Raw genomic sequence first — 13,547 nt, 5'->3', positions numbered from 1 at the left:
CAATCCATATGACCCTTGATTCTTGCCCATAGTCGATTATTCCTTTACGCATATGGTTGTTCGGCAATCTCGTACGAGTAGATAATTACTGAATAACATATTCTTAAGATACTGGCTCTCATAGGCATCACTTGGAAAATTCTCGGTTAAAAATCACAAAATAATTATATGATAATATTTTACAAGCAGTGAGAAAAGTACCAAGCAAGGACGCAAACTTTTCACACAAATAGATGATTTTAGGTGGTCGTTATCTCACAATAAACTGAATTTAACCACTACCAGCAGATACAAGCAAAAATTAATTCAGATTTAAGTGACAACATCAGAATTAACCCGCCCGCATTTTAAAAGTCTCCAGTCTACACTAAGGCTCGTTCCTAAACGACCCAGTTAACACACGACAAAATACTACCCTCCATATTGAGTCTTTTCTTGAAATCTTACCTTGTGGTCCCCGTCGTCTACTCGTAAAAGCGAGCATTCCTTTCATGTACTTACTGGTAAGCCCCCTATTTCTAAAACACTAATCGAATTGACCTAATGAGGTCAATTCGATTTCTTCAATTGGTGTATGCATCCATCCCTTACAGTAAGATTAATAGCAAACGTCCAATTTCCCGAGGATTTCATTCGTCGTAATAGGTAATCAATTCGGGAATGAGTCTGTGATAACTCTCCAAATAATACTGCTCTATGCCCACCTATTCATTTCTTCGCAACTTCTTGAACGACAAGACGTAACCTGCTTCTCATAGTTCATCCTAAGAATTCCCCTCCATATATCCTTCGATGCTAGCGAGATAGAACGGGTACTACGGAAATTGAAATAATATAAGACCCTGTAGACAACATTTCCCACGGAAATGCTTGAAGTTTTAAGGAAACTGTGGAAGGAAGAGTTTCTATAGACTAATTCATCGAATTTATGAGGAAGGAGTTTGCCCGTAAGATTTCGTCACACCAATGTTAATCCCTATTCCAAAAAGGGAAAGATGGCAAAGCTTGATTTCACCCGCAGCTTAAATGGTTCTCAGGATGATCAACGAAAGGATAAAGAGCAGGACAAATGATTACTTTGGGGATGACCAGTTTGGGTTAAGGAAGGGGGAGGTACGCGTGATGCCATTGCAGTAATGACATTATTAATCAAGAGGAATATAGAATACAACCAGGAGGTATTTGCCTATTTCGTAGATTTCGAAAAAGCGTTTGATAGAGTGAATTGGGAAAAAATAATGAGTATTCTGCAGAAAATAGGAATAGATTGGAGGGAAAGGAGGCTAATCCGCTACCTTTACATGTCTCAGCCTGCTCAGGTGTGATTTGATTGGAGACTTTTGAAATGTGGGTGTGGAGAAGGATAGAGAAGGCGAAATGGACCGAAAGGAAAACAAATGAGGAAGTACTTGGTATATCAGGGGAGGAGAGGGAGTTGTTGAGAGAAATCATTAGGAGGCAGGAAAAATGGATGAATGGCGTATTGATCGGCAATAGCGGGGTGCTGAAGACTGTGATAGAAGGGAGAACAGTTGCAAGGCAAAGGATGTGGGACGGGATGATAGGACGATGGACGCATTCGGAAATGAAGAGGGGATTAATGTAATGCTAGATGTGAAGTTGAGTTTTGTTGAGAGAGGCAAGGGGATTATCGCTGTAGTCCTGTCTTGTATCGATCCCATTCAAACCTACCTTAACCGACAGATTACCAATAATCATAGTAGATCTATCTATGTCATCCGCAAATATCAGCATAAGTGTATATATTTTCTGGTTTAACAACAGCCATGAATTAACCTTTCTTTAATTTTACTTCTTACCCGCTTCCACAACGTCTAATCATTGGCACCTGCTCCCTAGATAGAGTGTGTATCAATCTACTGTCGTTGCAGTTTAATGTAATTTCTTTAAAAGTACTCGTACCTAGCATCCTCTCCCAGTCCATGATGTCAAACGCTGTTTCCCGATTAATGAACACAATTATCTACCGGTTTCTTCACAAATATATTTGAAAGGAAGAAATTATATTATAATACAGGTCTGTTTATCGATCTATGTTTTCCCTCCGATTAGTCTAAAGGCAAAAACACCTTCCCTTCTACCCCTCCTCCTATATCCAACTTACCCCTCACTGAAATACCGTTCTACTTTCTTTTCCAATCTTCGGCCATTATCCTTGACAGAACCTTTGTTGGAATTGAGTCGTCAGACTGCTTGTTCAGAAGTTTTTATATTTTTTTGCCTCTTCCTGTTGCTGTACACGGAAGATTATTTCTTCTTAGAGCCAATCAGTGTTTCTCATCATGCATACTTATCACATATTAGGTTGTATAGCTGACTATACAGCCAATTTGGTATAATATTACATCGCCTGGCTTTTAACCCGTGAATCGTCTTCATGGATGGTTACGAAAAATTGTTCATAATTCCTAATATGTACTGTTAACAGAACTCCAGAAGAGAAACATTATTCCCTGAATGTGTTATTAGCTCCAATTATTAGTCTCTTGTGCCTTTATGCCCATATTGTAGTATCATTGTGCTCTATCGTAGCCCTAATTCAGACCTAAGGATATAGTCTCCTTTCTCAACGTCGTCGAAAGTGTCATCTTCCAGTATTATTGCCTGATTATTTTCCTCCATGAAGACTCTTCAAATACTCTTTCCACCGCTTCGCTTTGTCTTCATCTTCATCAAAAATTTCAACGACGCTGTCTCGAATCACCTTGATGTTTGATCTAATGTCAACGAAATGGGGTCACTCGGCCGTGCACTGGTTTCCTGGAGGTCTTTAATTCAACTTGTCTCTGGACAAGGTAACGCTGCACTTCCACTCCTTCGCAGGGGTTATAAAATTATGATTTTCCAGCTCTCCTCATCTTTCTGTTTTTTTTTTGAACCACTATATAGCATATCATGTCCGTTCTTAGTCTTTGAGTTTTTGTTCTTTCTTCTCCCATTCATTAGGCTTTTGAAACATAACAGTTCCGACAGGTTATTGAAACCTTCAAAAACTTACCTTGAGCGGCACATTACTTTCAATAATATAATGAACGTATTAGTTGAATTTCACCAATTTTAACAACACAAAAAAACTGGCATCAAATTAGAATTATCTAGAAAATTTTTAAAAAGGATTAAGCACTTCTAGCGAATCTAATCTTATTCCAGTCGCACCCATTCGTGACTACGCTAATGCTTTGGAATCGTAATTATTGGAAAGAAAGATCCTTCCTTCGTTGGAAATCATTGTTTAAGCCGAGTGCAAGTCCAGAATCACATAATTCATCAACTCCACGGAGACCACGCCCTCTTAAATACTCTATTTTCCTCGAGGTCCTCGTGACCTGCACACTCGATGGGTACTCCCATGGCAAACCAACCATTCCCTTTTTAAAACCTAGTCTACTCCAGCAGCCATTCCACCCCCGCCGCCACCAATCCACGGCCCCATCCTCAAACCTCAACCCCAGCAAAGACCGCGGCCGGCGCAGCCAACAGCAGAAGCATCACATCAGAGAGGAAGAGAGGAAGCGGGATCCGCCCAACAATAGAATCCAATTTTCCAGTGCGATAAACGTGGAAACCCAATCGGCGGAGATTTCTTAAAGAAAAGCGAGGGAGCGGTGGAGGAGAGGATCTCGGGAGACGTCCGCGCCAAGGTAGGGGGTGGGGGAGGGGTTGAATCTTGCGGGGGGGGGGGGGGAATGCGAAGGGGAGGGAATGCGAGGGGAGAGCTACGCGACGGGTTTTTACCAAACATACGTCCTCACAAAAGGTTTCCCCGCTCCTTTACCGCATCCCTCGAAGACTGCAAACCAGGGCGCGATTTAGCACTCTCGACGGGAACAGTGGCGACATCTATTGTCTTCCACCAGCTCAACCGCTGATTGGTTGCACCATCCAGTCGTCGCCATTGGTGCTGATGCCTCTGCTTGACTTAATGCCTGTAACTCGGTGCGTCCCCTATCTTTTCCTTCCGTGGACCCTTAGGGCAATGCCACTAGCCCTCCCACGCGGCATTTCCGTTCCCAGCGGTTAATAACACGTTTTAATTAATTAAACGTTGTCTATTTCCGTGTTTTAATAATTAAATATAGCTATTCTGGATATCATGAACATATCCTTACGTCAACCTCCGTGTTTGACTTAATCCATCCATGCTTATCGATAATTAGCACACACAAACTTTCGCAATTTTTTTGTAGCATTGTGTGTGAAAATTTAACGTTGCGTACACGATTTTAGGACCATTACGTCTCCCGTACGCTTCCAATAAAATAAAAATATTGATGGATTATCAATAATCAGAAAAAAATCGTAAATTGTAAATATGGACTTGAGATTGCAAGAAATGCGTAACACCCTAACCAAATATCGAAATCGAAGAAAAACGGAATGCTTCGGAGAAGATATATGAATTTTAAAAACGAGTCAACTAGAAGTCTTCCGAAGAATGGATGGAGATAAAATATAATAAAAAGGAGTCAAAGAATGCAAAAGTCTTTTGACACATTCCGTGAAGTAAGCGTTTACCAAAGAACATTTTGAAATGCATTACGGTGGGAAATAAAAGGAGAGGAATACAAGGCATTAATTTGAGCATCTAAAAATGCATTTATCAATGCAAATAGACATGGGAAAACAAGAAGACGGACAACATCGTTGAACCTTTGCGTAAGAGCAGAAGTCAATCATAAATACAGTCCGCATGTTCATATACCCTGGCGCTAAATTTGAAGTTATTCCTGTATTTATTTATTAAATAATCTATCGGTTAAGGTACCTTTTGGATTAATACAACTACCAAAAAAATATTTTGTGACTCCCAACAAATTCCGTACACTTCCTTCCTCCCTTCATTTCGTCCCACATCCCAATCCTGTTCCTGCATCTGATCCACCCCCTAACCGTATTTCTTTTCTTCACCCAGACGTTTTCTTACGTGGAAGATGGTCTGTCGACAGAGATAGGTCGTCGCCGAAAGAGTCATACGACCGAGTTACTGTTCTTTTCCATCTTCCAGGTGTATGTTGCCCTCGAATATTTATAACACATCTTGGAGGGTTTATGCACAAAATGTTTAAGGAAGGCCGGGAGCTCGTCGAATACAGGGTTCGTCCGGAAAATAAGTGTACTGATTTTTTCCCGCCGCTCCAGGCGCGCCCAGCACCGCTCTGACGGGCTGCGATTGGAGGGGGGTATGTTGGCAAGCGACGCTGAAAAAAGCAGTCGGCTCTGAGCTGTGGTGTAGTGAGGATCTCTGTTAACGCGAACCTCCACGCTCGACCCACGTCACGGAACGCGATGCCGAAGTTTTTGGAGCAGCGTTATTCCATCAAATTTGCGGTAAAGCTGGGGAAATCGTCTACCGAAACCGTCGGTATGATTAACCAGGCTTACGGGGAGTCAGCCATGTCCAGAAACATGATCTTTCGGTGGCACAAGATGTTCGTGGAGGGCAGAGAAGAGGTCGACGACGAACCACGGCCTGGACGCCCATCAACGACACTCACCGACGAAAATGTGCGAAAAGTTCGCGATGTACTGAACTCTGATCGTCGTCTTAGTGTTCGGATGATAGCAGAGCAGTGTAATGTGCCAAAAACAATAGTGCACGAGATTATTAGGGAGCAATTACAGATGCGAAAAATTTGTGCAAAGTTGGTGCCGAAAGTGCTCAGTGATGATCAAAGACTCAATCGTTTGGAAATCGCGACACAACTTGCGGATCACTGCAAAAATGATCCACATTTTTTAGAGAACGTTGTTGTTCCCGAAGATAAAGAGGAGTTTAAAAGGAACGCGATACGGGACTTTGGACGCCGTCAAAGAGGCCGTGACGACGTGTCTTCGAGAGGTTCCCGATGATGCCTTCACGGGAGCGTTCCAGGAATGGGAACGCCGCTGGAACAAGTGTATCGACTCACAAGGGTCCTATTTTGAGGAATATTAGCTTAAGATATGTAAAAGTGTAATAATTTTTTTTTCCTGAGCTCAGTACACTTATTTTCCGGACGAACCCTGCATTCGCACGTTGAACGGCAACGGTGATAATGGGCAACCCTGCCTTACACCTCTTCCTAACACTGCCCATCCGGACTCCCCGTTCCCCACCCGCACCTGCGCAGTTTGAAACACGTACAGGTTGCGGATTAGCCTCCTGTCCCTCCAATCTATTCCTATTTTCTGCAATATACTCATTAGTTTTTCCCAATTCACTTTATCAAACGCTTTTTCGAAATATAGGAAACAGGTAATTAAGTCATTATTTTATTCTATAGTCCTCAATCGCTGCAATGGCATCGCGCGTACCTCTCCCCTTCCTAAATGCAAACTCATCATCCCCTAAGTAATCATTTGCCCTACTCTCTGTCCTTTTGTTTATGATCCTAAGAACAACTTTAGCTGCGTGGGATATCAAACTTATCGTCCTGTAGTCCTCACATGATGCAGCCTTAACCTTTTTCTGAATAGGAACTAACACTGATCTCACAAAGTCTTCTGGCCAGATTCCTTCCTCATAGATACTACGAATCAGCCCATATAGCCTCTTCCACCCACATTTCCCTAAACCTTTTAGTAGTTCTGTAGGAATCTTATCCACCCACCTAGCCTTATTTAGTTTCATCTCCCTTAATGCCCTTTCTATCTCATCGTCGAGTTTGCCTGGAACTAAGCTATCTTTCCCTACGTCATGTTCCTTTTGTATGTCTTACTTAGTTGGTCTAAGTTGTTTACTATATAGTACATTTCTTCTATATATTCTTTCCATCTCTCTTGGATCTATCCTGGGTCAGCTATTATCTTACCCGCCTTATTTCTAACTGTTAGCGTAGACCTTACCTTCTTCCTTCCCGATAAAGATTTAACTTTGCTGTATAGCGTACCATTTTCACCCTTCCTCTGCAAACTTTCCATATCCTCGGACTGCGTCTTCCACCATGCTTCATTTGCTTTATTTGTTGCCCGCCTCAATTTATTGTTTACCTCTTTGTAATTCATGTATTATTACGATCTTTTTATTTCCTTCTGACCAGTTCTGTTTTTACATTCTTCCATTTTCTTCTCTCATTTCCTTTTGTAATTATTTCCCCTACCTACCTCATTAACATCTCTTCCTTCCCCTATCGTCACATTCCAATTCCCCATCACTATTAAATGTTTCCCTACCGGAACAAACGCGATTATTACCTCTGATTGATCGTATATCCTATTCATCTCTTCCTCATTACGATTGTTTGGTGGCATGTGCACCTGATTAAATACCTAGTTCGTCGTTTCTGCTACATGAATTCCCAGCTGGCTGATCAATTTAACCCAGGCAGATGCCATTTTCATTCCCACACTTTCACATTAACCTTCCCAAATCCTAATACCACAAATTTAATTTCCTTCAAAAATGTTTTCTTTTAAAGGAAGCCATTGCATCTAATTTTTAAAAACGAAAAATATCATTGAGAAAGTATCGGAAATAAAATTGATTTATTAATCAGGGAAAAATCGGCTTGCAATCTAAAATTATCCCAATTCATAAACTCGAGGTCACAAAAAATTCTAACTTATTCCAAAAGAACGGGGAGAAGAACTCCAAAAACTATTTTAATATCACCTGCACAATTCTTAATTCCACGAAACCTTTTTTGCGCTCATGGTTTTCTAGGTCGATTCTTGCTTCTGAAACCAATTCCTTTTCTCTCGTATTGGCCATTTAGCAATTCGACTTTCATCCATTATCTCAACATGAACAGGCATCGAAGCAAACGTAACTCATCTTCGTCGTTTACAGCAGAATCCAATCCACATTTCTTCATAAGGGACTCATTCGTTATCGTATCATTCTCGTATTCTAATAACGGTTTAATAATTCGGTTATAAGTAAATAAAACTATTTTTATATAAATCAGTTTATCAAGGAAAGCCACTAAAAATAAATTTCGCAAATGACCAAAAGCAAGGCAATTAAAATTATGGAAGCCGGTAAACATAAATGTTTTACGAAAGCTGTTCTTAGCCGCTACTTCACTTGAAAAAAAATGTTTTGGTGGCTTAGTAAATAAATCACGGGATAACGTCATATAGGGTACATACTTATAGGAGTTTTATTTCATATTCATTCAGTGTTTTTTTAAACGAAGTTCACATTTTCAATAAAGAAACCTACTTTTGGGGCCAAGTGATAAGAGACTATGAAGTGTACGCATGTCATTTTCCATGGTTTCTAAGTTAGAAGTTAGAGATAAAATGTGTGAAATAGGCTTTTTTTATGATCTGAGTAATTTTTAATAGTGATATTACTCCACATTTACAAAATTTTTAGATTTAGAACGAATATTCGTTTTTGCACAATTGTGAAGGGTAAATAAATGTATCTTATAAACTAATTCAAACTACATTGTAAGCTCACTTTTGGCCTTGTCCTAGGATTAGAAATGTGAAGGAAATCAATTAAAAGTATTACTAGCAGTTTAACTGTATGGAATAGTGTAACTGTGCTTTTAAAAATAATTCTATTATATGTTATGCAATCACAACTAATTAAATTTATTTTAATATATCATTAGATCAACATATTGAAAAAATAAATGCACAGAATCGCTTAATACACAATGAATCCAAAATTTGAGGTCAGAAAATTTTGTACGCATGCTACATGAGCTCCATTCCTTTGGCTGCAATCGCTGTGTCAAATATTGAAGATTATTTTCATCTCATACTCCCTGAACATGGATAACGTTGGTCAAAGGTCACAGAGACTCGAATAATGTCTTTCATCTTAATGTATGATAAATAAAAAATGTCATATCCAGGGGAGTGAAGAAAAAAGGGCAGAGAATTTCGAATGCCAATGATATTGTGAGTGAGTCGTGAAAATATTTCTGAAATAGTAAATAAAATTATTGTTCAGGAAATGGAGAAGCGGCCTCTATGACAACAGTGGAAACTTCTACAGATACATAATCCCGCGCACCAACGTAAATATCAACTGTAAAAACGCAAGAAAAATGTTTACTTCAGAAGCGATATTGGTAATTTCCCATTTATGGCTCATTGTTTGTTATCATTACATGCATGCTTATAACGTTTATGTACAGTATGTATATTCATGTTTTCTTCCCACACCGCTTGTAAAAAAGGACGAAGACAACACCTTTGCTTCCTTGAATTCATAACAAAGGCTTACAGGTATATTTGCTCACCACCCTTGTTGAACCAAGAAGAAAATGTTTTGAAGGCCTATCGCGTTCAAAGAATCTTTTCAAGACTCACGCTTATCGGTAAACAAAAAATATTCGAGCAGCCTCATCTAAATGGTTATTTGTTTTATAACGAACATCATTAACATTACAGCCCTTTGTTTGTCCATTGCTCGAACCTAACTAGGGTAATCTGAGTATCCCATCGCGATGAAGTGAGTGGCGGCAGGAAATCCAGCTGACCTAGGAGGGTAGGCTAAAAATCAATGCAAACATGCTTGTAGACCACAAACATCATAACCTTTGGAGCCATTTCTGGTGGCATGTGGAAGTAACATTCCCCCTCAACACGCATGCGTGGGTATGAGGTCGTTACATTCATCCAGTATATTTTGAGAAGTGTAAGTATGGAGACGTGTTCTAGTGCTATATCAACGCGAATTAAACAGCGTGCTGTTATCGAATTTTAGCCTTCACCTCATCGTCCGAGGTGTAATGATTACCCTTGAGGTGTTTCTTGAGTTGAGGAAATAATCAAAAATCGCAAGGCGCAAGATCAGGGGGAATAGGGATGCTTTTGTTTGTTTTCGCCTGTAAGACGGTGTGGTACACAAATTCTACGGTATCCCAATTGTTCAATAATGAAGCCGACACTTTCCTTGGATATTCCAATATGGTTTACAATACGCTTTTGAGTGATTCGCCGGTCATTTTGAATCAAATCTTTGACGAGTTTGCGATGTTTATCGTCTGTGGCAGTGATCGGACGTCCGCTGCGTGTTTCATCAACAATTATGGATTTTCCACGCCCGCAACCACGAACGTTTACTACCCGTTTACTACCTATTAGATTAACAGTGGACCTATCAACAGCATCGTCACTATAAACAGCCTTTGAACAACGACGAATCTCAGCAGGAGTCACTTTTCAGCAGTTTAAAACTCGATTACAGCCCGCTGTTTGACTCGCGTTGACATAGCATTAGAAAACCTCTCCACACTTCCGTTTTTCAAAATACATGTACACTGGATGTAACGACCTCAAAGCTGCGCATGCCTGTTGAGATGGAATGTTACTTCCACATGCCACCAGGATTCATCTGAAGGTCATTTATTTCGTTGGTCTACAAGTATGTGTGCATTAGTTTTCAGCCTACCCTCGTATAGTACATCAGGATACCGTTCCATTTGTCTTCTTAAGAGATCCTACCCCTCATGAAGGATTCGTGTGTGAAATATTACACTTTGATAAGGCAGTTTAAATGCTCATTTTTTGTTTCCTCATTTGTTTTCTTCTCGGTCCATTTCACCATCTACATTCTTCTCCACACCCACATTTTAAAAGCCTCCAATGGCAACCCTGCCTTACCCCTCTTCCTAACACTGCCCATCCGGACTCCCCGTTCTCCACTCGCACCTGAGCAGTCTGAGATATGTACAGGTTGCGGATTAGCCTTCTATTCCTCCAATCTATTCCTATTTTCTGCAATATACTCATTAGGTTTTCCCAATTCACTCTATCAAACGCATTTTCGAAATCTACGAAACAGGCAAATACCTCCTGGTTGTATTCTATATACCTCTCGATTAATAATCTCATTACTGCAATGGCATCACGCGTACCTCTCCACTTCCTAAACCCAAACTGATCATCCCCTAAGTAATCATTTGCCCTACTCTCTATCCTTTTACTGATGTTCCTGAGAACAACTTGAGCTACGTGGGATATCACAGTTATCGTCCTGTAGTCCTCATATGGTGTAGCCTTTACCCTTTTTGTAACAGGAACTAACACTGATCTCACAAAATCTTCTGGCCAGATTCCATCCTCATAAATACTACGAATCAGCCCATATAGCCTCTTCCTCCCACATTTTCCTAAACATTTCAGCAGTTCCGCAGGAATGTTATCCACCCCCACGGCCTTATTTAGTTTCATCTTCCTTAATACCTTTTTTATCTCATCGTCGAGTATGCCTGGACCTAAGCTATCTTTCTCTACGTCATGTTCCTTTTCTATTTATAACTTTGTTGGTCTAAGTTCTTTTCTATACAGTTCTTCTACTTATTCCTTCCATCTCTCTTGGATCTTTCCTGTGTCAACTATTATTTTACCCGGATTATCTCTAACTGTAAACACAGATCTCCCTTTCTTACTTCCCGATAAAGATTTAACTTTGTTGTACAGCGCACCAATTTCACCCTTCCTCTGCAAACTTTCCATATCCTCGCACTGCGTCTTTCACCATGCTTCTTTTGCTTTATTTGTTGGCCGCCTCAATTTATTGTTTACCTCTTTGTAATTCATTAAATATTCATAGAGAGTTCAAATCCCGGTCTAGAAAACATTTTTTCACTCGTGATCTGCCTGATTCCGCATTCCCCACTTCTCCTGTGTTTGTCCTTTATGTGTGCTCCTATCCATTTTCCTTATATCTGTTTCCATATATATATATATATATATATATATATATATATATATATATATCATATATATATATATATATATATATATATATATATATATATATCATATATATATATATATATATATATATATATATATATATATATGTATATATATATGTATATATATATGTATATATATACACATATGTATATATATACATATATATATATAATTATCATATATGTACGTATGTATATTTGTTTTAGCTTGTACGTCTGGCTGCTTCAAAGTTTCCATTGGAGTGGACGTTTGGATGATGGTGTTACAGGAGAGTTTTTTGGACTTACCGATGACCGTGAGATTGTATCGGAAGGAGCGAGTGGGAGTGTTCCGGTAGTCGACCCGGCACCGGTACACGCCCTCGTCAGCCCTCTGCACGTCGTCCACGACGAGCGTCGCCGGGTCGGACACGGTCCGGAAGTAGGCCCGGGACCCGAAAGCGTTGGGCGAGGACCAGTGTGTCGCCTGACTCAGGGCCTTGCCTCGGACGTCGAAGCTGCGAAAGAGCAAAGGAAAAAAGGATGAATACACTTAAATTTGTATTCAAAAGCACCAATGTGAGAAAAACAAGAAACTAAGTTCATTTCTTCGACTTCGTTAAATCACGAATTAGTGGAATTTCGTCCGCGTTCTCGAATGCAGCTCAATGACAATCCGCGGCATTCAAATCACCTGATGAAGAGGGGACGCTATTCATGTACGTATTTTTAGCACCTTACTCAGCGAAGTAAAATGCCAATTTCATGTAATGCCAATTGTTCCAATCCACAGATTTTACATTATCTCTTGCATAAGATCCAACATTATTATGATTATATTTGAGAGAATCCCATCATAATTTCTGACCTTGATTGGAATTTGGATGCTCTTGCACAGCTACGAGCAGCTGATTTCACCGATTTGGCACTTTCCTCCGTGCATGAAATCAATGCTCTCATGCAGCAGTAAAAAATAGCGCTTTGCATTCCTATAAAATATTTCCATGAAATTGGAATGGATTTTTAAAACAGGATTTTCTCCTCATTAATTTTCAAAAAATGAAGCTGCCTTAAAGAAAACGACCACTTACAATTTCCAAACCACTTATCTTCGTTTCTCTAGGCAGTTCATGGAACTGAATTTAACCATTTAACAGTCAATATTTAATGTCTATTAAAACTTGTAGTTTATTTTTCATTAAATGTTATAAAATCTTAATTTTATTCAGCGTAACATGTTTGATTTCCTTAAACTTAGGGATCCAACGCTCCTTCAATGAGATTCCTACCTCTGCCATCGTACCACTACAGCTTTCTTCGACCATATTGAATGGCCTCCTAGGCCGGGTTAAGCTAGACCCGCATGATACTGCCCCGGGCGGATAGAAGTAAAAATGCTCAAGGCATTTGCTAAGGCAAGGCACGGAGGAAAAGAAGAGACTAAAAGCTCCCACCACGTGAGAAAAGGTTTGGCTCAACGGATGCCTCGTAATGAGGGGTCCCTCGAGGTTTCCATGGAGACCGATGCATTAGCCGCGACGGCGTCGATTACTCCCGCGTTCATTACCCGTCGGGATGTTTATTTATTCATAAAATCGAATTAACCACAAGAGGGTCGGGATATTGTGGCTGTTTGGGATGGGGTTGGTGTGCGAGTGGAAAGCAGAGGGTTGGGGGGGATGGGGGAAGTGTGCGTCGGCGGCGCAAAAGGGACTTCCTTCAGGGCGAGACGTTCGTTTCCCCCCCCCCTCCCGGCCTCACTTCTCCCGGTGACTCTCGTTTAATTGGAGACTATCGATTCTGGAGTAATTGAATCGAAGTTCGGGGCAGAGGGAGGGAAGAAGGGAGGCCCTCCCCGAGTCCTAGTTGTAAATGTAGCGAGGACTCCTTCCGCCGAAGGAA

The 13,547-nt window shown here is 40.4% G+C and overlaps 1 protein-coding gene across 1 annotated transcript in view; it reads right to left on the bottom strand.

Annotated features, from left to right (window-relative positions):
• The window catches only part of LOC139699009 (neural cell adhesion molecule 1-like), an 87,856-nt gene extending 75,251 nt beyond the window's left edge, over window positions 1-12,605 (bottom strand). The window contains exons 1-2 of the mRNA XM_071598005.1: window positions 12,514-12,605; window positions 11,955-12,163 (exon numbers count right to left, since the gene is read on the bottom strand). Of these exons, the coding sequence (XP_071454106.1) occupies window positions 11,955-12,163; window positions 12,514-12,605 (301 nt within the window). The remainder of the gene's footprint in view (window positions 1-11,954; window positions 12,164-12,513) is intronic.
• Window positions 12,606-13,547: the final 942 nt, after the last annotated feature.

The sequence above is a fragment of the Hetaerina americana genome, unplaced genomic scaffold (assembly GCF_022747635.1).
Source record: "Hetaerina americana unplaced genomic scaffold, ioHetAmer1.1.p SCAF_9, whole genome shotgun sequence".
Classification (NCBI taxonomy): domain Eukaryota; kingdom Metazoa; phylum Arthropoda; class Insecta; order Odonata; family Calopterygidae; genus Hetaerina; species Hetaerina americana.
This window is presented reverse-complemented; position numbering and strand designations above follow the sequence as displayed.